Here is a 26,793-nt window from a genome sequence, read left to right as displayed (position 1 = left end):
CGCCTGCGTTGCAACTCCGCTTTCGCGGGGGCTGCTGGGGCGTAGGTGTCGGGGACGCGCGCAGGGGCGCGCGCAGCTGTTGACGCGCTTCTTAGCTGGTGCGCGCCGGAGCCCAAACTCCAAGTGGAAACTGCAGGCGCACGAGGGAGGAACGCGTGGAGCATGAAGAGGCAGGGGGCCTCCTCTGAGCGGAAACGGGCGCGGATACCGTCCGGGAAGGCCGGTGCGGAAGGTGGCGGGGGAGGGGACGGTCGGCCGAAGGCTCCCCGGGGCGGGCCGGCGGGAGTCGTGGTCAGTGGTGATTTCTTCTGGAGTCGTTTCCTCAGCTCCTTCCAGCCCCTTGGGCGGCACCTTCTATCTTTGAGGCGTTAAAGGTGTGGAAACGGAGGGCGTGACGAGGGGCAGGTGGCGAGAATGTCTCAGCTGTGGAGCCAAGGTTCGAGTCCCGGGGTCCCCACATAACGGCCCTGCGACCTTGTGCAAGTTGGTTAACTTCAGCTTCACGTTTTTTCCGTCTCCTCACGAGGATGCCAGTACCCCCCGAACCAGCAGCCAGTACTCCGCTGGGATAGTTAATTATCGAGCGCGGAGCCCAGTTCCTAACCTGCAGTTACCTGTAGCTGCCACGGCGGGGACGGGGCTTGGTCCTCAAAGCCACGCAGCTACCAAGTGGCCGAGCTTGTGGCTGCTCCAAGTCCCGAGTTCTTCCTGAGTGCCAGGGTAGGATGGCATGGCAGGTGCCAGAGAATTTGGCAAGTCCCTCTTCCTCTTCCTCCGTGAACTCTTGGTTCCTCCAAACGTTGACCTCAGGACTTCTTTACCTTCCTAAAAGTTATCAAGAGTCCTCAAAGATCTTTTCTTTATGTGGATTACATCTATCTATTTTGACTGTATTAGAAATTAAAACAAATTTTTCTTTGGGAGGCCGAGGCAGACAGATCACCTGAGCTCAAGAGTTCGAGACCAGCCTCGCCAGCATGATGAAACCCCGTCTCTACTAAAAATACAAAAATTAGCCGGGCGTGGTGGCAGGCGCCTGTAATACCAGCTACTCGGGAGGCTGAGGCAGGAGAATCACTTGAACCCGGGAGGCGGAGGTTGCAGTGAGCCGAGATCGCGCCACTGCACTCCAGCCCGGGCGACTGAGCGAGACTCCGTCTCAAAAAATAAAAATTAAAAAAAAACCAAAATTTTAAAATATTGATTAGAAAATAACCATAGTAAACCCATTACATGTTGACATAACATTTTCTATGAAAAAGAAATGTTCCTAAACAAACAAAAGCAAAAGAGTGGAAATATATTTTTGCAAGTTTCTTCAGTGGAAGACAGCTGGATTCTCATACCCGCTGCTTCATTCAGTCTAACATGTCAAGTAGCCTCTTGAAAACGCCTCTTCACGGAGGTTGCAGTGAGCCGAGATCGCGCCAATGCACTCCATCTTGGGTGACAGAGTGAGACTCTGTCTCAAAAAAGAAAACGCCTCTCACTTGTGAGAGAATTAAAGTGAAAAAGTCAAATAAAGTGTTAGTATTATTAAGAAAACGGTTGTAGCCCTGCAGACTCTGAAAAGTCTCAGAGGCTCCCAAAGCTCTTTGAGAACTGCTGCTGCTTCTCCTTTGATCTCTATAACTTTGTTGCTTGGGACAACTGCCTTGCTCTGCCTTCTGTCATAGCCTTTTTTATACATCTCTCCATCTTCTCCTGCCTAGGGTCCTTTCTTGTGTGAGGCAAATAGTCCCCTGGCAGCATCAGCCAGTGCCACTGATCTGACGGCTGGTCTGGTAGCTACCGGGAAACTCATGGAGTTAATAATGCAGAGCTGTTGGTTAACAGCATAGATTGACACTTAACCCTTTCACAGTTTGGGACTGATAGTCTTTTTTTTTTTTTTTTTTTTTTTTTTTTTGAGACGGAGTCTGGCTCTTGTCGCCCAGGCTGAAGTGCAGTGGCCTGATCTCAGCTCACTGCAACCTCCACCTCCCAGGTTCAAGCAATTCTCCTGCCTCAGCCTCCTGAATAGCTGGGATTACAGGCGCCCGCCTGCACACCCGGCTAATTTGTGTACTTTTAGCAGAGACGGGGTTTTGCCATGTTGGCCAGGCTGGTCTCAAAATCCTGACCTCAGATCCGCCCACCTCGGCCTCCCAAAGTACTGGGATTACAGGTGTGAGTCACCGCGCCCGGCAGGGACTGATAGTCCTAAATAAGTAAGGCAGTTGCAGTTTGATGTTAGCAGATGATAGGTTTTTGTTTTATTTGTTTTTCAAAGTAAAAATTGCTTTTTTAAATTATAAAAGCAATATTGGGTAGAAAAAATAAAGCAATAAAGAAAAGTAAAAAGAAGAAAATAAAAATAATTTCAAATCACACCCCACCAGAAGTGACCATTACCAGTATGTGAGGAACATTCTATTAAGTGTCATTGCATGAAGTGTGCATTGTTTTGTTCCTTTTTGTAAATTATGTGCTCCCGGAAAAAAACTCAAAACTCTGTTTACATCACACTTTGTGATATAAATACATTAATTTTGTTGTAATTATTCAGCTTTTAGTAAATATTTGATTATTGTGTACCATGGTAGATACTGTGCTTGGTGTGGGTGATGATAACGATTTCTCACGAAAAGACCTAACTTAGGAGGCCAGACGTGGTGGCTCATGCCTATAATCCCAGCTCTTTGGGAGGCCAAGGCTGGCAGATCGCTTGAGTGCAGGAGTTTGAAACCAGCATGGGCAACATGGCGAAACCCCGTCTCTACAAAAAATACAAAATTAAGCAAGTGTTGTGGCACATACCTGTAGTCCCAGCTACTGAGGAGGCTGAGGCACAAGAATTGCTTGAGCCCGGGAGGCGGAGGTTGCAGTGAGCCGAGATCATGCCACTGCACTGTAGCCTGGGCAACAGAGCAAGTCTCTGTATCAAAAAAAAAAAAAAAAAAAAAAAACTTAGGAACTCTAAGTCAAGTAAAAGTGATCAGATATTTATCTGCATAAATAATAAAAGGTAGCAAGTAATTCATATTTTAAGAAGGAACAATTGGGGTTTCGTAACTCATGAAGAGTTAAATGAGTTCAAAAGAGGGACATAAAATTTTCTACTTCGGGAGAGAGAAAAAATCATGGAAATGTTCCTTGGAAAATTTTATTCAAAGGTGAAGCCAGAAGGAACTCTGGGTTGAGGAGAAGGCATTGAGGAGCCAGCCATAGGGACTGGAAAGATCTGGAAGCATAAGAAGGAATGAGACAGAGTATCGCTGTGTCACCCAGGCTGGAGTGCAGTGGCGCAATTTTGGCTCACTGCAACCTCCACCTCCTGGATTCAAGCGATTCTCATACCTCAGCCTCCCAAGTAGCCGGGATTACAGGCACACGCCACGATGCCTGGCTAATTTTTGTATTTTTAGTAAAGACTGGGTTTTACCATGTTGTCCAGGCTGGTCTCCAATTCCTGACCTCATGTGATCCACCTGCCTCGGCCTCCCAAAGTGCTGGGATTACAGGCGTGAGCCACCACACCCGGCCAAATAACTAATACTTTTTGATTCTTGAGACTATATACTTTACATGAATTATCTCATTTAATCCTCACTACTCTGAGGTACATACTAAAATCTACCTGTTTTACAGAAAACTTAAGTAACTTATCTAGGATCTCACACTAAATAGTTGGTGGGACGTGGATTTGAAGTCTGTCCTGCTTTTAAACCTATATTCCTTATAAAGAAGTTTAAATATATTCTGCAGGCATTGAGAAGCATTGTAAGAATCTCAGCTGGAATGTGATGATGAGGTCTATGTTTTAGGAAGATTAATTTAGCATTCAATAGACATTTTCCTCAGTATAATTTTTTATATATCTGTCTGTGTACCTATTTCAGTCTACAGGCATCAATTCAATAATTAATGTGATATTTTATTGCATTCATGGGCCCTAGTGTACTTACCTATTTACCTATTATTGGACCAATCATTTGCATTTTGGCAGCAAAATGTAAACCCTTTGTGGTAAATTGGTCTGGATGGATAGAACCTTTATGAACTCTTACCATTCTCCATGTATTTTAGGAGCAGCAAATGGATTTCTCATGGAAGTTTGTGTTGATTCAGTGGAGTCAGCTGTGAATGCAGAAAGAGGAGGTAAGAGAAATTAGAGAATGAATGACAGTTGGCTACCCTTTTAAGAGTCTGAAAATTAATCCTGTGTGCTTATCTCGGAAGCCCTTGTGATCTCTAAGCATCCCCCATAATGCTTGCAGAAACAACCAATTATAAACCCTACTGGAAAATTATGATCTAGTCTCTCCCTTCCTCTCCCCAAGTGGGTCACATTTTAAGTCAAGTGTCGACAATAGTACTTACTCACTGACCTCATTTTTCATTGAACTTAGCAAAATTTTAATTTTTTTAAACCATTAACTTAAAGATGACTTCAGAGACTTCATCATGAGGAATTTTATCTTTTTTACTTTTGAACATTATCTATTTTTCCCTCAAAGTTTCTGTTGTACTCTGAACTTGTTTTAATGGGAAGCACAGACATTTTCATCATCTCAGGTTCAGAAAAATTAAAAAAAAATTTTATTATGGAAAAATAAACATATACAAAAGTAGAGCAAATAGGATAATGAAGCCCCATGTATGCATCACTCATCTTCACCCATTTTCAACACATGGCCAGTCTTTCATTTATTTCGGGGGTCAATAAACTTTTTCTGTGAAGAGCTGCATAGTATATATATTTTCAGCTTTGCTGGACACATTTGATCTTTGTCACTTATTTTATTTTTAAATCTTTTGAAAATGTAACCATCAGCCGAGTGCAGTGGCTTACGCCTGTAATCCCAGTAATTGGAGAGGCCGAGGCAGCCAGATCACTTGAGCTCACGAGTTCGAGACCAGCCCAGGCAACATGGCAAAACCCTGTCTCAACAAAAAATAGAAAAATCAGCCAAGCGTGGTGGTGAGCACCTGTAGTCCCAGCTACTTGGGAGGCTAAGGTGGGAGGATCACTTGAGCCCAGGAGGCAGAGGCTGAAGTGAGCCAGTCACACCACTGCACTCTAGCCTGGGTGACACAGCCAGATCTTATCTAAAAAAAAGAAAAAAAAAGTAAAAAACAATCCTTCTTACTTTGGCAATAGAAAAGAATGAAGTACTGATACATAACTATAATATAGATGAATCTTGAAATATTATTCTAAGTGAAAGAAACCAGTGGAAGAAAATACAACATATGATTCCATTTATATGATATGTCCAAAATAGGTAAGTTTATGTAGACATAAAGTAGATTAATAGTTGCTTAGGGCTGAGAGGCATGAGAAGGGTAAGTGACTGCTAAAGGGTATAGGGTTGTTTTGGGGGTGATGAAAATGTTCTAAAATTACTTGTGGAGATGGTTGCAAAACTCTGTGTATATACTAAAGAGTACTAAATTGTACACTTTTAAATGGGTGAATTGTATGAGTGAATTATATGTCCATAAAGCTGTTGTTTTTCAAAAAGAATACAAAAACATTCTTAGTTTTGCCCATAGCCCACATGCCATAGTTTGCTGACCCCTGATTTATAGTCCTACCTTCCTCTCTCAACCTCAGATTATTTTGAAGTAAATCCCGGACATCATGTTGTTTCATTTTAAATATTTCAGTATGTGTCTCTAAAAAATAAAGACTCTTGCTAGGCACGGTGGCTCACGCCTGTAATCCCAGCACTTTGGGAGGCTGAGGCGGGCGGATCACCTGAGGTCAGGAGTTCGAGACCAGCCTCAACATGGAGAAACCCCGTCTCTACTAAAAATACAAAATTAGCTGGGCGTGGTGGTGCATGCCTGTAATCCCAGCTACTTGGAAGGCTGAGGCAGGAGAATTGCTTGAACCTGGGAGGCGGAGGTTGCGGTGAGCCGAGATCGCACCATTGCACTCCAGCCTGGGCAATAAGAGCGAAACTCCGTCTCAAAAAACAAAAAAAAAAGGACTTTTTTTTTGTTGTTTCAGTTCTTTATTGTTTTCAAAGGCCTAGTATGTATACATATATAAGAAATCCATAAATAATGTGGAATTATTAATGTATATTGTTTAAGATAAAGTCCCTTTTAAAGAACAAAACACCACAGTGTCACTAACACGCCTTTAAAAAAATCATTTCTTAATATCGTCAAATAACCCAGTTTTCAGATTTCTCCAGTTGACTCATACAGGGTGTGTGTGTGTGTGTGTGTGTGTGTGTGTGTGTGTGTGTGTGTGTATGTAAACAGGTCTTTGAATCAAGAGCCAAACATTTCATTTGTTTTATATGCCTCTTAAGTCTCTTTAAATCTCTAAGTTTCTCCTGCTTTTTTCTTTAATTCTTTGTTTACTTTCTTAAGATTTATTTGTTAAAGCAACTGTGATATTCATCTTTTAGAGTATCCCATATTCTCAATTTTGCTAATTATATATGTGATACCATTTAACATAGTCCTCTGACCACTGTATTTCCTGTAAAGGTAGTTAGCCCAGAGGCCTAATCAGATTCAGATTTCAGTTTTGACAAAATTTATTTCTAGATACATTATGTACTTCCTGTTGCATCACATCAGGAAGACATCACATGTTGATTTTTTCTGTTTTTGTGATACTAAGATTGATCAGGGAGTTCAGGTATTGCCAGCCTAACCTATCCTTAAGGTTTTCTGTCAGCTTTTCACCTAATAAATTTAGCAACCTATATTTTAGTAGGGGTTGCAAAATGGTGACATTTATTTTTCACTTATGAACTAGAATATTTCTGTAAAGAACTTTCCCTCATCATCTGTTTGGTTATGCTGAAGTAGAGTTTGTATAAGAAAGGCAGAATAAATGCTTGCTTATTTTCCCTTATTTATTATAATACTTTTTAGAATAATGAATTTGTTCTGTCTTCCCTTGAATTGTTTTGTCATTGTGAATCTAGATTTAGATATATTTTGTGTATTTTAATCCATTGTAGTTATTCTGCTTATTGATGAACAAAATGTTCTATCTTTGGCTAGTGAGAGCTTCTTCAAACTGGTTCCTGAGATCTTTTGATGTGACCTTGGTAGCCTAATAATTCTTTTGGTTTCAGCATTTTCTTATTCTTGAAATGATCTTGGTTTAGCTACTCAAAAGTAGCTTTGTGTTTTTTAAAGCTTAGAATAATAAAGACCCTTTTGGGAAAGATTATGTTATTTTCTTATCAACGAAGACTCAGTATTCCACTGTATTCGGTTTTAAGAAACAACTTTATTCTATGTTACTTTCCTGTACATAGAGAGGTAACCCTATAATACAAAATTTTAAGAGAACTAGCTTAACTTTAATTAATTCTTAAATTTGAGTATGAGTAACACAATATGGGCTGCAGAGTATAGCTGAGTTAAAAACAGAGTTTTACTCTAGTTTTATAATTTGATTTCTCTAAGATGATTTCTAAGACTTCTATATTTGGAAAAATATATATATAAACAGGTTGCTGTTTAATAACAGCTTATTTTTTAAAAATGTGTTGAGCAATGCTTTTATATTACAGGTGCTGATCGGATTGAATTATGTTCTGGTTTATCAGAGGGGGGAACTACACCCAGCATGGGTAAGTGTCCGTTTTTCCCAGATTTTCTGATTGGAGTTCACAGAGCCTGGAAGCAACTGATAATCAGTTTTGTTGGGGTCCTTTACTAATGTCATGTTAACTATGTTATGGATGTATCAGAAATGTTTATGGTTGTAAAAAACAAAATGAAAGATTTGATCAAACATATTTCTTTCTCACATCAAAAAGTTGAAAGGTAGGTAGGTAATTGTTAATACCAGTTCAGCTGCTCGGTAGTAGCGTCAACGATTAGGCTTTTATAAAATCTTTCCATGCTGGCGTCCTTAGTATATTGAAGTCCCCTCCTGGTCTTTGTGCTATTGTTGTCATACATTTTACTCATACATATATCAAAAACTCCATGCTGTATTGGTAGTTTTGTTTGAAGAGTCAATTATCTTTTATTAAATAAGAGATTTAAATAATAAGAAAGCAATCATATATTTACCCATATGCAATTACCATTTCTGGTGTTCTTCATTCCTTTGTGTAGATCCCGTATTTCTGTCTGGTTTCATTTTCATTCTGCATGAAGTACTTTCTTTAACTTTTTTTGTTAAAAAGTATGCTAGTAATTCATTCCTTCAGCTTTTATATGTCTAAAATAGCTTTTTCCTTTATTTTTGAAAGGTATTTTTGCTGTGTATAGAATTCTAGGTTGACAGGTTTTTTTCTTTGAAGATGTTTTTCCGTTGTCTTGCTTGTATTGTTTCTGACAAAAAAATCTATCATCCATATCTTTGTTTTTCTCTATGTAATATGTCTCTTTTTTTTTTTTTTTTTTTTTTTTTGAGGTGGAGTCTTGCTCTGTCGCCCAGGCTGGAGTGCAGTGGCGCGATCTCAGCTCACTGCAAGCTCTGCCTCCCGGGTTCATGCCATTCTCCTGCCTCAGCCTCCCGAGTAGCTGGGACTACAGGCACCCGCCACCACGCCCGGCTAATTTTTTTGTATTTTTAGTAGAGACGGGGTTTCACCATGTTAGCCCAGATGGTCTCGATCTCCTGACCTCATGATCCATCCTCCTCAGCCTCCCAAAGTGCTGGGATTACAGGCGTGAGCCACCACGCCCAGCCAATATGTCTCTTTTTCCTACCTACTTTTAAGATTTTTTCTTAATTACTGGTTTTGAACAATTTTCTTATGGTGTACCTGAGTATAGTTTTTTTCATGTTTCTTGGACCTGTGCATTTATACTTTTCATCACATTTGGAAAATTTTCAGCTTGCAGCTTGCAGCTTGTTCTCCACTCCCTCCTTTAGAGACTTAAGCTATTCTTACATTAGACTACTTGAAATTGTCCCAAAAGTCACTGATGAACTTCTCTATTTAAAAAAAAATCTCCTTTCTGTGTTTCATTTTGCATAGTTCCTATTCTATTGTCCTTGAGCTTACTGACCTTTTCTTCTGCACTATCTAATCTGCTATTAGTCTCACCTAGTATGTTTTCATCTCATACATTGTAGTTTTCATCTCTAGAAATTTGAGTCTTTTTATGTCTCTGATGTCTCTTTTTTTGAACATGTGGAATAAAGTTACGATAGCTGTTATAATGACCTTGTCTGCCAATTCTAACATCTTTATCAGTTTGGGTTTGTTTCATTTGATTTATCATCTAATAATATATCTTATTTTCCTGGCTTGTAATTTTTTATTGGATGCAAGACATTGTGAATTTTACTTTATTGGTTACTAGACATTTTTGAATTCCTACAAATGTTCCAAAACAGTTTGGTCATTTTGGGTCTTGCTTTCAAGATTTGCTGGGCAAGTCTGGAGCAGTGGTCAATACAGAGCTAATTATTCCTTACTACTGAGTCAGGATTATTCTGTGAACTCTATCCAGTGCCCATGAATTTTGAAATTTTCCTGTCTGGCTGGTGGAATAGGCATTATTCACAGCTTGGTATGAATGACAGGCACATTATTTTTAATCCTTTTTATTGGTTCTGTCCCAGGCCTTGAATAGTTTCTTTGCATACATGCACCATTCAGTACTCAGCTGAATATTAAAGGAGGTTCTCTGCAGACCTCCAGAGTTATCTGTCTTCCTTTCTTCTTTCATTCCTTCCTTTCCTTTCTTTCCTTTCCTTCTCTTTTTCTCTCTCTTTGCTTTCCTTCCTTCCTTTCTTTCTTTCTTTCTTTTGACAGGGTCTCACCTGTTGTCCAGGCTTGGCTGAAGTGGTGTGACCATAGCTCCCTACAGCCTCAAACTCCTGGGCTCAAGCAGTCATCCTGCCTCAGCCTCTCAAGTAGCTAGGATTACAGGCATGTGCCACCATGTCCAGCTAAATTTGTTTGTTTGTTTGGTAGAGATGGGGTCTCATCATTTTACCCAGACTAGTCTTGAACTCCTTGCCTCAGGCAATCCACCCGTCTCAGCCTCCCAAAGCACTGGAATTACAGGCATGAGCCACCATACCAAGCCTATCTTTTAAAAAAAAAAAATCCTTTTTTAAAACCATTGAGATAGTCTTTGCTACTCCAGTGTTATCTTTCTGTCCTCCCTGTGCTCTCTCCTATAAACTCTAGCTACTTCAGTCTTCCTGAACTCTCAGCTTTGTCTCCTTAACTCAGGGAATTGTTTTAGCTCCATGTGGGTCCCCCATCCCTGTGTTTTGGCCTAGAAACTCTCAAGGCAGTAAGTTGGGTCAATCAGAATTGACTTACTAACTTCATTGTTTACCATTTTCAAGGATCATTGCCCTTCACTGCTTAATGTCCAGTGTCTTGCAAACCATTGTTTCATATATTTTGACTGTTTTTTTATTATTATTATTATAGGTGGGAGGGTAAATCCAGTCACTGTTACCCTGTCTTGGCCAAAAGCAGAAGTCCGTATATGAATTGTGGTCTCCTAAATTATGCTACTCTGAGGTTGATAATAACATTATTTAACGTAAAAAGTTTGTATATGCAACAGCCCTTTGGAATCTTCACACGAAAAGAGGGCATTCCTGGCCATTCTAAAATTCCTAGATCATGTCTGTAAATTTGAGTACAGTCTGTTTTTGTAACACCAATTATGATCATTGCTTGGTATTGGACAACTGCTATCCTATGTAAAATTGGAGTTCTTTTAGCAAGAAAAAAGAAGAAAATTCATACTGGGTAAACAATGGATGGAGCCTGTCACAGCCTTATACTATTGATGGTTTATGAGCTAGCCACATATTATGGCATATTTAGTTACTTTTATGCATAGATCTCTGCATAAAATCACAAATAAGTAGAACTTTGCCCCCTTTCACATATCTTGTTTAAAAAAAAAAAAAAGGTTTTGCTAAATGTCTTTGCCCATTAAAGGAAGATGAACTTTGAAGCTATTTAACCATCTCTCTAGTAGGTTTTAAATAGAGCTGTAATGAATTAGAAAGAAGAAATTGGATCTTGGGGAATAATGTACTGGCAGAACATCGAGCCTGGTAGTTATTGCACTTTCAAATGTCACATACCAATAAAAGGGTTGTGAGTCATACGGATTTTTGTTGAGTCAACTGACAAGTGCTTTTAAATTGTAGCATCTTCTGTTTTCTAAATTGTTCTATTTAACCCTTTGCTATTACTTACCTTCTGCCATATATACATTTTTCTTCTCAGTGTCCTCCTACCTTTTAGAGCCATCTTTGTCCGGTTTCTTTAGTTAACTCCACCTTTTTCTTTTGGAGGTAATATGCAAGAGCAAATGTAAATGACTAATAATATATCATTGGCTTTAGCTCACATTTGAATTTTAGTCTGCTTTCTTTTCTTGTAGGTGTCCTTCAAGTAGTGAAGCAAAGTGTTCAGATCCCAGTTTTTGTGATGATTCGGCCACGGGGAGGTGATTTTTTGTATTCAGATCGTGAAATTGAGGTAATGAAGGCTGACATTCGTCTTGCGAAGCTTTATGGTGCTGATGGTTTGGTATTTGGGGCATTGACTGAAGATGGACACATTGACAAAGAGCTGTGTATGTCCCTTATGGGTAAGAATTTGTATCTAAGACTTAAAAGCCTCTAATGATAATTGTATTTATGCTCGCAATATAGAAAAACAACATCACAAAACTGACTTTGCGGTCATAGCTACAGACACTTATACTAACCTAAGTATTTCAAATAGTAGTTATTTAGATGTTTGGGGTGGGGTGTATGCATGGCAAAGCCTTCTTAACTCTCCTCAATTGCTATAGATTAGGCTCTGCTACTGTTCCCATAGAACAGAAATTTAAGGGAAATTTACCATGATTCCTTTAATCACTGCACCAAGAACTTCAAAAGCTATTATAGTTGGTGAGGATGGACCACCAAGTTTGAAGATGCAAAGAGGACAGAAGCAAACTACCTATATTACTAGACCAAAGTATTTATTGAATGACCTCAGAGGGACAAGTATTAGATGTAATGCTGCCTTTATTGTTCTCAGATTAAATGATTTTCATTTGGTGCTAAGCCATGAAGATTTGGTGTTAAGCCATCAGAGAGTTTTGGAAAGATAAAACTTGAATTTGTAAGGCTGCTATTTTATTATTATGTTAGTTTACTGCCTTGTTAGGCGAAGAAAGTTAAAAAGTTTTAGCTAACATGGAGAATTCTATATATAGTAATCAGTGATGACATCTTCATTCATGTTGTTATGTGACTTTCTTTTTATAGCTATTTGCCGCCCTCTGCCAGTCACTTTCCACAGAGGTGAGTCATTTTCATTTTAAAAGTTCTACTGAACAGTGTTAGTTTTCTGATTTCAACAACTGCCACAACCTTTTTATGGGACACAATTCTGTAGTGTTCCAAGGTTACCAATTGGTTTTTTAGATCCTGGGACTAAAAGTTATAAAAGTAGAGATGTGCAATTTCTAGAAAATTTGAAGCCTTAGTTATGGAAAGTTGTTAAAAGTGGGTGTTGGTGGTGGTGGGACATAATAGAGAGAGGGAGAAAGTAAGCATTGCCTTCAAGTGTGTGTACGTATCACAGCATTCCAAGCAAGAATCCTGAGACTCATTTAACTAAGATTGTATTAGGTCATGTGCAACCCCAAAAGAATAAATTATTGTGGCTGGTGAAGTGAAAGGTACTGTCTATCTTAAGCCAGGCAAAACCATCCCTGGGGCTAGCAGTGAGGTGAGGTTTCACAGATAGAGACTGCTTAAGGGGAGAGAAAGTTGGGTATCTGGAGAAGAACTGGATCTTATTAGGAAGGGAGAAAGGAGAAATAGATGCAATCTAGTGTTGACTAGTCAATGAACAGATGTCCACAATAGTATACAAAATTATTTTTCATTATAGCTTGTCTGCACCACAATGATTTTTTAATGTGATAGTTTCTTATAAATAAATATTTCCTATAAAAAATCAGGTAGTTATAATTTTTTTTTTTTTGAGATGGAGTCTCGCTTTGTCACCTAGGCTGGAGTGCAGTGGCACGATCTCGGCTCACTGCAACCTCTGCCTCTCGGGTTCAAGCAGTTCTCTGCCTCAGCCTCCCGAATAGCTGGGATTACAGGCATCTGCCACCATGCCCAGCTAATTTTTGTATTTTTAGTAGAGACAGAGTTTCACTATCTTGGCCAGGCTGGTCTTTAACTTCTGACCTCTTAATCCACTCGCCTTGATCTCCCAAAGTGCTGGGATTACAGGCGTGAGCCACCACTCCCGGCCAAAAAACCAGATAGTTATAATTTCTATACTTTTTGGCTACACCTTGGTAAAATGGAAGAACAAGTATCTATTTTGCCGTCAGAGAGCACTGCCATTGCACATGAAAAGAAGTCTACAGTCAAAAAAAATTTTTTTACTTCAAATTTCTGTTCTTTTCTTTATTCCAATAGGTTTAACAAAAATATTTTTATATTTTCAAAATTTGTAGAATTTTTGGGTCCCACATTTTTTTCACTAATGTATTTAATGAGATAGCATAATATTGTTATAGTGGTGAGAAGGGAACTCCTCTGTGGTAGATTTAGTTGCCTACATACACTAAAGGTGAAATGAAGGGGCCTGTCCCAGAGGACCACTACCACCTAATCCACTGCAGGCTAGAGCTTCAATATCATGTAGCAGTATGAGCACCAAAGCAGAAGTAGGTTTTCTGTTTTCAGTTTCCTGATACCACTTTACTCTTTGAGGGCTCTGAGGAGAGAAGTCTCTTAAAAGTAGGATGGGGCCGGGCACAGCGGCTCACCCCTATAATCCCACCACTTTGGGAGACCGAGGCAGGTGGATCACAAGGTTAGGAGATTGAGACCATCCTGGCCAACATGGTGAAACCCCATCTGTACTAAAAATACAAAAATTAGCTAGGCATGGTGACGCGTGCCTGTAATCCCAGCTACTCAGGAGGCTGAGGCAGGAGAATCACTTGAATCAGGGAGTTGGAGGTTACAGTGAGCCGAGACCACACCACTGCACTCCAGCCTGGGCGACAGAGCAAGACTCCATCTCAAAAAAAAAAAAAAAAAAATAGGATGGAAGTGAAACTTCGTATAGTTTGTTGAAAACAAAACAAGTATCCTTATGCTATGAACCTTGAGTATGTGGGGTTAATAGATTAATCCAAAATATTAGTCAGAAATGAGAATGTGAGCCAAGGCTTTTTCTAGAACTGGTGAGTACAGTGTTTCATTCTACCTAGTCCAATTTTTCTGAAGCCTTAGAAGAGTTTCCCAAATTTAACTCACCTGCCTATCACATTTAAAATTTTACCATATATGAGTGCTACCTGTGCACATTTATTTAATCATTTTCTTTAAATAAAATCTTAAGTATGCACCCATGAAAAAGAACAAGATCATGTCCTTTGCAGAGGCATGGATGGAGCTGGAGACCATTATCCTTAGCAAACTAACACAAGAACAGAAAACCAAATAGCATATTTCTCACTTATAAGTGGGAGCTAAATGATGAGAACACATAGGCACATAGAGGGGACCAACACACACTGGGGCCTTTCCGAGGGTGGAGGGTGGGAGGACAGAGAGGATCAGGAAAAATAACTAATGAGTACTAGGCTTAATACCTTGGTGATGAAATAATCTGTACAACAAACTCCCAAGACACGGGTTTACCTGTATAACAAACCTGCACTTGTACCCCTGAACTTAAAAAAAAGTTAAAAAAAAAAAAAAGTAAATTTATTTTAAATAGAAACTTTTATAATTACTGTATATTGAAAACTTTTCATTTCTTATCTGCATTTAAGTAAATATACCATTTAAATGTGTACCATTATTAAAATGATTATGCACAGTGGTATGTAGACTGTGTGGTGTGCTGATGAACTGGCTCTTAGAAAAAAGAGCCCTGATTTGTAGCATTTTTAAATTTCTGTGGTTTAAATACTCTCTACCTTCACTAATTTTTTTTATTATTATTAATTAAATTTTTATTTTTCTTTTGAGACAGGTCTTGCTCTGTCGTCCAGGCTGGGGCACAATGGTGCAATTGGCTCACTGCAGCCTCGACCCCTTAGGCTCAGGTGATCCTCCTATTTCAGCCTCTCGAGTAGCTGGGACTATAGGTGCACACCACCATGCCCAGCTAATTTTTGTATTGTAGATATGGGGTCTTGCCACGTTGCCCAGGCTGGTCTCAAACTGCTGGGCTCAAGTGATCTCCCCACCTCGGCCTCTCAAAATGCCAAGATTATAGGCACGAGCCACTGCACCTGGCCCTACCTTCAGTAATTTCAGGCTGCCAGTGGATTAACAATCTGACTTGCAGAATTCTTGAGTGTTTAATAATTGGCCTTTGTAAGCCAGTACAAGCTAGGTCCAGCATGCCACTGCGTGTATACTACATTTTAGGAAACGCTGCATTAGAGATACCTGTTCAAAATTCACATCAGTTTTATGTATTCCAGCCTTTGACATGGTTCATGATCCAATGGCAGCTCTGGAGACCCTCTTAACCTTGGGATTTGAACGAGTGTTGACCAGTGGATGTGACAGTTCAGCGTTAGAAGGGCTACCCCTAATAAAGCGACTCATAGAGCAGGTACATGGACTTTATCTTTTTTTCCCCTAAGACGCTGTTGTGGTTACTCCTGACATTCTGCTGTTTAGCCAATTTGTGAGACTATATATTAGTGACTTTGTGGTTACTCTGTAGGAAAAGGAAGCAGGCAATAATGTATATAATTCTTATTTCTTTCACACAAGCCTTTGTAATAACCAAAGCTTTCAAGATCAAATTATATATAGATAGTGCCTAAAGATCTGATCTAACTTGGATAAGCACAGCAAATTTTACCTTTTCTCTGCCATTGGCATTGCAGTTTTTTTTTATTTTTTATTTTTATTTTTTAGTTTAGATACAAGGTCTTGCTATGTTGCCCAGGCTGGTCTCGAACTCTTGGGCTCAAGCCATCTGCCCTCCTTGCCCTCCCAGATTGCTGGGATTACAGGCATGAGGCACTGTGCCCAGCCAGCATTGCAGTTTTAAGCCACATCTTTTCGTTGTCAGCCCATGTATATTCAGGGGATCCCATATAAAATTATCATCTGGAGGTAAATTCCAAAACTAAAACTATAATCTTATTTCTTCTCATCTGTCAATATAGGAGGAAATATATTTTTCTATTTTAAGAGTTTTCTTGGTGAGCTAGCATCATTTGTAGAGCACTCAGAAGGTGACTTTGTAATTATAGTATGTCTGTGTTTTTCTGACATCAGTCCAGAGGCATTATAAGTTAGTGAGTACAGACCTTGAGGTGAGAAAGTTGAGCGTTTGAGACTCAAGTTTGATACTTGCTATGTGATGTTGAGCAGGTTACTAGTCTTTAAGCCTCTCTTTCCCCCTGTGTGAAACTGAGATGAGTTTAATACTTATTTTAGAGTTTCTCAGAAGATTGCTAAAGATGGGATGTGTTAGAGGCTTAGCACAGTGGTTGGCATATACTAGGTCTTAATAATGTTAGGTTCTATTATTACTGCTATTATTAATAATATTAATGTTCCTGTGTAGACATCTGGTTATTTTCACTTTTCTATAGCCATGAAAATAATTTTCAGAAATTTCTCCTAAAGATCTGATGTGACTTTGCTACTCTGGGATGTAATGGTTTTACAAACATTTATTAAATATATATTAGATGCAGGACATTTGTACTGTGGGGGTAACCAAGGGCTAAGTGTCTGTGTGTAGTCACTGTCCTTACAATTTAGTGCAGAACAGGCACTTCTAATAGAGCAGGCAATTTTAATAGAGCTCTATTTTTAAAAGGTACTGTAGGAGTACATTGGAGAGGAATTAACCCCAAATTTGGGGGAATGAAGGTTGGCAATAATTAGAGGAAGCTTCCCAGAAGAAAAGACATCCAGACTGCAGTGTTTTACTCATTTGAAGGATGTTTGGGAGTTATCTGTGTAAAAGTTGGGGGCAGTGGGAGTGAGAATGAAGGGGATGTTGGTGGAATTGTTCCATACAAAACAAATAGTATAAGCAAGGGCTATAAACAAAAGCAAGCATAACTTAAAACACTGAGGAATGACCAGAATATTGAATGTGGACAGAATGATATCCAGAGCCTTGAAAACGTTATTAAAGTATTTATTTTCGTGGTGCAGCGGGGAGGCCTGAAGTGTTTTAAAATAGAAGAGTTGATGAGTCAGGTTTCCAGTTTTAAAAGGTTACTCAGTAAGGAGTAGAAAATAAGATATAACCGCCATTGTAATGTATTGCATTTCAAAATGTGTATGTGTGTGTGTATGTCTGTTATTTGTATGTTAATCTATTGGTTAGTAGGAAGAGCTACTCAAATATTCTCATACATTAACTTTACTGAAGTAACTACCTAGTAGTGTAACATACTAGTTAAAGCATAGGCTTTGTGATTGGACAGGTCTGTGTTTAAACCCTGGCTTGGACACTTACTAATAGTGACCATGGATACATTACCTAACCATCCTAAACCTCAGCTTGCTCTTCTGCAAAGTTAGGATAATAATAGCACCTACCTCCTAGAATAGTCGTGACGGATTTCTTCAGGTTATAGCACTTAGTAATTGTTCTATATTATTAAATCTGACATTTAGTGATTGCTGCATATTATTAAATCACTTTGATAGCCTTATATGAGCATATACTTCTAAATAATCTTGTGTGGAAGGCAAAAAGAAATGGTAGAATTCATTTCTTTAAAAATATTATTTCTCTATGTTTTGGAAAGCCTTGATTTGAAAGAAACAGGCAAATACGACTTTTTTCCATTCTGAAGTGATTTCAGCTTTTTAGATAGTCAATGTTTTGTTTTATGGATGCTTTGTTCAGGCCGTTTGAGAATATGAAGCATCCTTGTTCCATTTATTTCCCTAACAATTTTTAAATTATTTGAAATAGACAGTCCCCTCTTTCACTCTCTTTCGTTAACTTTATTTTTTGCTTTATTTATTCGCTTGCTTTGTTTTTTCTTTGTTATACTTATTGCTACCTGGAATTTTACTGTATAAATATCCCTATGCATTGTCTCGTCTTTCTTGAATGTGTAAGCTCCATGGGAGCAGGAACTTTCTCTTACTCACCATGTCAGGGCGGAAAAACTTTTCTTCTATCCTCAGGGTTTGTTATTGGGGGCCTGCAAATTAAACTGACTAAAGACAGATTAGCAGGAGTAAAAACAGATTTTATCACATAAGTACATATATATATGTAAGTATATACAGAAGTTCACAAAGAAATATGACTTAGAATTGGGGGCCTATATACCATCTTAATAGGTGAAGGGGAGGGAGAAAATGGCACTTATTGGGGGGAAAAATGACTTTTGGAAAGATAACTTTCTAGAGACAAATTTACTATGCTGGACATCTTACTTATCCAAGATCCCAAAGAAATAGAGAAGATCTAGTAAAAATTAAACATTAATAGTAATTTTTAAAATTTAATACATTCTGACTTATGTTTCTATTCTCACTGCCTGATTATCCCATTCAAGAGAAAGATATTAAAATTTACTTGTTTTTTTTTTCTTTTTTCAGGCAAAAGGCAGGATTGTGGTAATGCCAGGTATTTATTTATCTATCAATTCACTAGCATAACACTGAACTATAGTGGAGGAAGAGCAAAGGAGGCAGGAAAATGTGACAGAGAGTATTAGTACATTACATATTAGTACATGATCTTCAAAGAGAAGAATATATAGTTTGATTAAAATGTTTAAAACTGAGAGATCTGTGCTAGAATTTAAAAGTTTAGATAAGAAGGAAAATATTCTAATAGGGATTAGCTCAAAGAGGAGCAAATAAGGAAGTAGATAGAGATTGAGGTTTCTCCATATTTGCCCTCTCATTATATAGAAATTTATGAATTTGGATGTTCATCTCTGGTGAGGCACATCAAATTTGATCCTAATCAAGTTTTGTTTAGGACAAATGTCCTAATAAACAGGGTTTAAGCAAAGGTTTAGGCAACATCCTTGGGTAAAATATAATACTCTCTCAGTTCCTGAAAATCTCTGATTGCCAAATTATTTCTTGTAACCAGAATTTAATCATATGATCCTGTTGATAACCATAAGATCAGTTAAGTTCATAATGGCTAATTAGAAATGAACAGTTGGAGCAGCTTTTAAAGAATTAGATAATACAACCTAGAAGAGTGAGACAAATGTAAAGACAATCTTAATTTTTTTAATTGTTTCTCAAACATATAAAAAAGTAGAAAATAGCATAATGAATCCTCATATGCTCTCTATCCTGAGGTATTTTTTTAAAGTTAAATTGAAAGCATCATGACATTTTATCTTTATTTATCTCTAAAAAGGGTGGGATGTTACCATAATGACAATTCCATTGTCACACCTATCACAATAAACATGTAATACTCAACTTTCTCCAGTTGTCCCCATAATGGTTTTTATAGCTGATATGTTCAAACTAGGATCCTGTCAAGGAACAAGCATTACATTTTCAGTTATCTTTTGTTTGTTTGTTTGTTTGTTTGTTTATTTTTAGAGATGAGGTCTTGCTATATTGGCCAGGCTGGGCTTGAACTCTTAGCCTCAAGCGATCCTCCTGCCTCAGCCACCCAAGTAGCTGGGACTACAGTTGCACGCCGCCATGCCCAGTTCTATTATCTTTTAAAATATCTTTAATATAGATGTTTTTCCTTTTATTTTTCTTGCTTTAAAAAAAAGTTACATTTACAAAGTTTGGGCTGGGCCCAGTGGCTCACACCTGTAATCCCAGCACTTTGGGAGTCTGAGGCAGCCAGATCACCTGAGGTCAAGAGTTCGAGACCAGCCTGGCCAACATGGTGAAATCCTGTCTCTACTAAAAATACAAAAATTAGCCTGCCATGCTGGCATGTGCCTGTAATCCCAGCTACTTGGGAGGCTGAGGCATGAGCATCACTTGAACCAAGGAGGCGGAGGTTGCAGTGTGCTGAGATTGCACCACTGCACTCCACCCTGGGTGACACAGCAAGACTCAGTCTCAAAATAAAATAAAAGTTTGGATCACTTACCCTGTAAAATGTCCTACTTTCTGGATTTGTCAGATTATTTCCTCATGATATTGTTTAGCTTGTTCCTCGTGCCTCTGTATATCCTATAAACTAATAGTTAAATCATAAGGTTTGAATAGACTCTGCTTAAATATTTTTGGTCAGAATACTTTATGGGTGATTCTGCATACTTACATCATATGACATCACATCAGAAGGTATTCAGTCTCTGGTTATCTCACTACTAATGATGTCAAGACTGACCAGGGTTCAAAATAGTGACACCTAGATAAAGAGTAACTTTTAAAACAGGCCGTGAACCTGGGCAATATAGTAAGACACCATCTTTACCAAAACGTAAAAAAATTAGTTGGGCATGGTGGCGTGCTCCTGAAGTCCCAGCTACTCTAGAGGCTGAGGTGGGAGGATTTCTTGAGCCCTGAGGCTGCAGTGAGCTATGATCGCACCACTGCACTCCATCCTAGGCAACAGAGTGAGACCCTGTGTCAAAAAAAAAAAAGGCCATATAAGGGGTATTGTCAGATACTTAGGAAGGCTTTGACCTTTAACAAGTCCTTGAAACATAAGCAGAGAGAAAGTATATATTATCTCTCAGAGTGTGGTACTTTTTGGTTAATCAAGGAATGTTAAAGAGACTTTCTGAGTGTGATGCTTTTCCATTTAGCACTAAATATTTATAGTTTTGACAACTAATACTTAGACAATTGTTGACATTAAGAGTACCTTTATTTAATATGCAATTGTTATCGGCTGTGTGCAAGGCATTACTTGGGATGCAAAGCTACACAAGAAACCACGTTCTCAAGAAGCTGACTCAGGTCAAAAGATGTTACGTACAAAAATATTTGTGATTAATTTCTTTAACAAACCTTATCAGGCAAATGTTAATTGTATGACAATTATGTATATTATATGCTAATTGTGTGATAGATATGAAAACAGAAATAAAGTAATCCTACTTGAGGAGCTCACAGAATAGACTTATAAACAAATGTATTACAATTTCATGTGAATAAGTACCAGCAAGTAAAAACTCCTAGGTAAGTCATTCTGAATGCCTAATAAGTATTCATCATTGAGAAATATAAAGAGGTAGTTGCCCTCTAGGAACTTTCATAATGAAACCTACAACATATTTAGGCTCTGGTTTCTTCATCTATAAAGAGAAGAATATTAAACTAGTTCTGTGGGATCCTTTTTTTTTTTTTTTTTTTTTTTTTTGAGACAGAGTCTTCACTCTTTCGCCCAGGCTGGAGTGCAGTGGCGAGATCTCGGCTCACTGCAAGCTCTGCCTCCTGGGTTCACGCCATTCTCCTGCCTCAGCCTCCCGAGTAGCTGGGACTACAGGCGCCCCCCACCACGCCCGGCTAATTTTTGTATTTTTTAGTAGAGACGGGGTTTCACCTTGTTAGCCAGGATGGTCTCGATCTCCTGACCTCATGATCCGCCCGCCTCGGCCTCCCAAAGTGCTGGGATTACAGGCGTGAGCCACCGCGCCCGGCACCTATGGGATCCTTTTTAACCATAGAGCTGTGTTAGTCTGAGTCTGGAAAGGTGTATTACCTGTGTACTTAAGTTGCTGATAACTGAGCAACATGTGTTTCAGTGGCCAGATGTTTTGTTATTTGTTAGAAGGAATAGAAGGAAATATATTTGTCTCTTAATCCTTACAATAAGCTTGTGAGGTAGCCAGTATTATCCCTCTTTTATTGGCGAAAAAGTTGAGGTCAGTGAATTTAAACAATTTATCTAATATCACATAGCTGTGAAGAGCTACAGTGATAAAGCCAGGATTTCAGTCTAAATCTACTCAGCGTTTATTTTTTCTATTTCTTTCTTTTCTTCTGAGACAGGGTCTCACTGTGTCACCCAGGCTATGGTGAAGTGGTACAGTGGTGCAGTCTCAGCTTACTGCAGCCTCTGCCTCCTAGGCTCAAGCGATCCTCCTACCTCAGCGCCTTGAATAGGTGGGTCTGCAGGCACCCACCACCACATCCAGCTAATTTTTGTATGTTTTTGTAGAGACAGGGTTTCACCATGTTGCCCAGGCTGGTCTCAAACTCTTGAGCTCAAGTGATCCTCCTGCCTTGGCCTCCCAAAGTGTTGGGATTACCAGTGTGAGCCACCACACCCAGCCTTTTTTCTATTTCTTAAGGCTCAGTGATATTACTGTACTACTAATGAAAAAAAGACAAGTTAATGAGTCTGAAAGAGTGTGTAAAAATAGGTTATTTCAGCATCTTTAATGGCTTGAGATACAAAGTACATAGTTTTAAAATATTGAGTACATCCTATAGGGAGATAAGGATATAAAGATGAATAAACTAATTTCATATTTATGATATACTGGTATCAATTCAGAATATGATTATATATAAATATTTAAAAGATTGTTCATCAAAACAAATGTCATAAAATACTTGGTGGTACAGTTTTAATAAAGTAGAATCAGATTCTTCTGTGAAATGAAGTATAAAGCTGATATTGTAACTAATAACCTGTATAATACCTTGCATTATTCCTGTTTCCAATGAAGTCAATATAGTCTTTACATCCGGGGCTAGAGACACATCTCTGAGGTTGTGCTTTTGTAGATTTTTTTCCTCAAACCTATCCTTACCTTTCTTTTTAATTTGATTTTGCTTTAATTGAGGGGCAAGCAGGGATAGCATTGTTATATTAGCCAATGGACAGATAAGATTCTATCATACATGTTCTATAAACTTAATGGTACTTCCCCAGAGTCTGTAGCCTATGTATCTTTTATCACTTTTCTAATCTCATTCTAGCTGGGTAGGGAGAGACTAATTTTTGAAGCAATGAGAAATTCAGTTTGGGGATTCCAAGTAAAGTAAGCAGTCATTATTATTCCTTAAAATTTATGCAAAATTCTATTTTACTAACATTTTTTTTAATTTTTTTTTGCACACAAAACAATAAACATTTTCTAAAAGTACATACAAACAAAAAGATGCATATCAAACATTAGGAAGGTTGCACATGGGAAGACGGGGAATAGAAATGGGGGGTGGGAATTAAAGAAAATAAATGAGAGAGGGACTTTGTATGGATCAATGATAATAACTCAATCCTCTATTTGACAAAGAAGGAGAAGGAAGAGGAAGAAAAAGAAAGTGGGATAAAGGATCAGAAAGGGAGGAAAATAGAAAAAATTAGAGTATAACTCCAGGGTAGACCTGTTTTGTTGTCGCTTGGTTGGTTGGTTGGTTTGTCAGTTGTATTTTTCATATGTTTCGCCATGTTGGCCAGGCTGGTCTCGAACTCCTAGCCTCAAGTGATCAACCCGCCTCGGCCTCCCAGAGTACTGGGACTACATGAGTGAGCCACCACATCCAGCCCCCACATTGCTTCTGGCCTCTGTGGTAGACCTCCCAGACGGGGCGGCCGGGCAGAGGCGCTCCTCACATCCCAGACAATGGGTGGCCGGGCAGAGGCACTCCTCACTTCCCAGACGGGGCAGCCGGGCAGAGGCGTTCCTCACTTCCCAGACGGGGCGGCCGGGCAGAGGCGCTCCTCACTTCCCAGACGGGGCGGCCGGGCAGAGGCGCTCCTCACTTCCCAGATGGGGCGGCCGGGCAGAGGCGCTCCTCACTTCTTCCCAGACAGGGCAGTTGGGCAGAGACACTCCTCACTTCGCGGATGGGGTGGCGGCCGGGCAGAGGGGCTCCTCACTTCCCAGATGGGGCGGCCGGCCAGAGGCGCTCCTCACATCCCATACGATGGGTGGCCGGGCAGAGGCGCTCGTCACATCTCAGACGATGGGTGGCCGGGCAGAGGCGCTCCTCACTACCTTGGGCAGACGGGGCCGCCGGGCAGAGGCGCTCTCACATCCCAGATTGGGCGGCTGTGGGCAGAGGCGCCCTCACATCCCAGACGGGCGGTCGGGCAGAGGCGCTCCTCACTTCCTAGACGGGGCGGCTGGGCAGAGGCGCTCCTCACATCCCAGACGGGGTGGCCGGGCAGAGGCGCTCCTCACTTCCCAGACGGGGCGGCCGGGCAGAGGCGCTCCTCACATCCCAGAAGGGGCGGCCGGGCAGAGGCGCTCCTCACTTCCCAGACGGGGCGGCCGGGCCGAGGCACTCCTCACTTCCCAGACGGGGTGGCGGACGGGCAGAGTCGCTCCTCAAATCCCAGACGATGGGCAGCCGGGCAGAGGCGCTCCTCACATCCCAGACGATGGGCGGCCGGGCAGAGGCGCTCCTCACATCCCACACGATGGGCGGCCAGGCAGAGACGTTCCTCACTTCCTAGACGGGGTGGCAACTGGGCAGAGGCGCTCCTCACCTCCCAGATGGGGCAGCCGGGCAGAGGAGCTCCTCATAACCCAGACGATGGGCGGCCAGGCAGAGACGCTCCCCACCTCCCAGACGGGGCGGCGGCCGGGCAGAGGCTGCAATCCCAGCACCTTGGGAGGCCAAGGCAGGCGGCTGGGAGGCGGAGGCTGCAGCGAGCCAAGACCACGCCACAGCACTGCAGCCTGGGCAACACCGAGCACCGAGTGAGCGAGCCTCCGTCTGCAGTCCCAGCACCTCTAGAGGCCGAGGCGAGCTGGAGAGCAGCCTGGCTGACATGGCGAAACCGCGCCTCCAGCCAAAGGAGAAAAACCAGGGAGGGATGGTGGCGCGCACCGGCAATCCCAGGCAGCTCGCAGGCCAGGGCAGGCGGACGCAGGGAGCCTGCAGCGAGCCGAGTGTACTCTAGCCTGGGCTACAGAGGGAAGAAAAGAAAAAGGAGGGAGGGAGGGAGGAAGGAAGGAAGGAAGGAAGGAAAGGAAGGAAGGAAGGAAGGAAGGAAGGAAGGAAGGAAGGAAGGAAGGAAGGGCAAAATTCTATTTTACTTAATGTGTTACTTATTCTTTCCAACAGGAGGTGGTGTAACAGACAGAAATCTACAAAGGATCCTTGAGGGTTCAGGTGCTACAGAATTCCACTGTTCTGCTCGGTCTACAAGAGACTCGGGAATGAAGTTTCGGTAAAAGTGTATTCTATGATTCAAATAAAAAGGATGAGATTAACTTTTACTTTCTCCCAAATAGAAAAACTTTAGATGGGGGCATGATTAATCAATGGAATATTGTGACTACTACATAAGTATTGTAGTTGTTTTTGTAGTTGAAAAACATTTCTAAAATGATTCTTGTCCTGTCTTAAATAAACAGGCTCTTTGAACATAGGTGAACCTTGCCTTGTAAAGGCATTGCTGAACTTAGACCAGTTAATAGTAAACAAATTCTGCAGTTGAGCTTCAAATGAGTCAGATATGCACATGTGCCCATTCGCCTATGATATCCTGTAGCAAAGTTAATAACTATGGTGTAAGGATGGAAGAGTCATAGTCATTTTTCTCCCTCCTACCTTTAGTACTTAGTCTTCCCTCACATTTGTTCTCTGTTTTCAGTTATTTTGAAATTATATTATCATTAAGAAATTGTGACTATTGTATGGGGTTTTTTAAATACTTAAGAAGACTCTTTAATAGTAGTTGAATGTTTCTGTTTATAAATTGGGAAAAACACAATGTAAAAGAAGCAAGATGGCTGGGCGAGGTGGCTCACGCCTGCAATCCCAGTGCTTTGGGAGGCCAAGGCAGGTGGATCAGTTGAGGTCAGGAGTTCGAGACAAGTCTGGCCAACGTGGTGAAACTCCGTCTCTACTAAAAGTACAAAAAAATTAGCTGGGTGTGGTGATACGCGCCTGTAATTTAAAAAGAAAGAAAAAAAAGGAAGCAAGAGCCTTAGAACTTACAATTCTAGATATAAAATCAAGTATACTGTCCGGTGGATTCAGCTGCTGGATGTTTCAAGTAATTAATTGATAAAAATTATGGAATATACTAGTTCAGCATACTTGACCTACCCTTGTATCATGAAATAGTCTATAAAATGAAGTGGCAGTAGGAGGGCTCATTTAATAACATATAATTGTCTGTTCCTTTATTATTTCTATTACAGAAATTCATCTGTTGCCATGGGAGCCTCACTTTCTTGCTCAGAATATTCCCTAAAGGTAACAGATGTGACCAAAGTAAGGACTTTGAATGCTATTGCAAAGAATATCCTGGTTTAGCCAGACCTCTCTGAGAGACATGGATATCACAGGATGAAGGTAGAAGTATAATCTGCAATTCTCTATGACACGGCTTTAACCTTCTTCTCTGGCCAGGACAGTCACAATCTTCGTTTTAAGTTTCACATGGCCATGGAGAATGTGCCCAAGAAGAAAAAGAATTTGAAACAGAGATACAGTCACTTCCTTTGCTTAGTCTTACCAGTGATTGTCGTCATGGTTAAAGCTGGTCTATGCTTCTTCCATAGACAGAAGCTTAGTCTGTTTTTGGTGGAATTAATTGATGAACTGGGAAAATTTAACTGCATGGTATGAATTCAGAGTGTGACTTAAGAGTCAATTCAAAGCAGTATTTTGACTTTTCCTTTGTAAAATAAAAATTTCCACTCTTACAGTACAGTCTCTTATTCTTGCACTAAATACAGTCTGTAGCCTACAAGTATGAAAGGAAACATGTTATCTTGTTTGGTTCTTCACTTTCTCTTTTTATTATGTGCTGATTGGATATGCTGCTTTGGGCGAGATGCTAAGGGTACAGAGTAAAATGGTGCAGTGTGAAAATTCCCAGACTTGGGAAACAGAATATCAAAGTTCCTAGACTTACCAAGACAGATGTGAACTCTGGCATTCAACAGGTTACTTCTCCTGTAAGCGGAAAGAAATGGCTTAACTCTAAG

General features: G+C 40.2%; 1 protein-coding gene across 3 annotated transcripts; it reads left to right on the top strand.

The window, feature by feature from the left end:
• The first annotated feature begins 28 nt into the window (after positions 1-28).
• Positions 29-26,510, top strand: CUTC (cutC copper transporter). Of its 3 annotated transcripts, none has more exons than XM_032180542.2 (9): positions 29-223; positions 4,069-4,140; positions 7,533-7,592; positions 11,347-11,556; positions 12,227-12,262; positions 15,430-15,563; positions 18,545-18,572; positions 24,917-25,022; positions 26,002-26,510. In XM_032180542.2, exons 1-9 carry the CDS (start codon positions 163-165, stop codon positions 26,114-26,116), a joined length of 822 nt encoding a protein of 273 aa, XP_032036433.1. In that variant the 5' UTR covers positions 29-162; the 3' UTR covers positions 26,117-26,510. The 3 variants fall into 3 exon arrangements, with proteins under 3 accessions (XP_032036433.1, XP_058292093.1, XP_058292094.1); XM_058436110.1 differs by lacking the exon at positions 29-223 and adding an exon at positions 281-436; XM_058436111.1 differs by lacking the exon at positions 29-223 and adding an exon at positions 297-374.
• Positions 26,511-26,793: the final 283 nt, after the last annotated feature.

The sequence above is a fragment of the Hylobates moloch genome, unplaced genomic scaffold (assembly GCF_009828535.3).
Source record: "Hylobates moloch isolate HMO894 unplaced genomic scaffold, HMol_V3 SCAFFOLD_3, whole genome shotgun sequence".
Taxonomy (NCBI): Eukaryota; Metazoa; Chordata; class Mammalia; order Primates; family Hylobatidae; genus Hylobates; species Hylobates moloch.
The sequence above is the reverse complement of the archived record's forward strand: the minus strand, read 5'-3'. Positions and strand labels throughout refer to the sequence as shown.

Excerpts from the sequence above, each read along its gene's own strand:
- CUTC (XM_032180542.2), top strand. The coding sequence starts at position 163 with ATGAAGAGGCAGGGGGCCTCCTCTGAGCGGAAACGGGCGCGGATACCG. Across the intron at positions 4,141-7,532 it reads TGTGAATGCAGAAAGAGGAG|GTGCTGATCGGATTGAATTA; the intron begins GTAAGAGAAATT and ends TTTATATTACAG. Across the intron at positions 25,023-26,001 it reads GACTCGGGAATGAAGTTTCG|AAATTCATCTGTTGCCATGG; the intron begins GTAAAAGTGTAT and ends TTTCTATTACAG.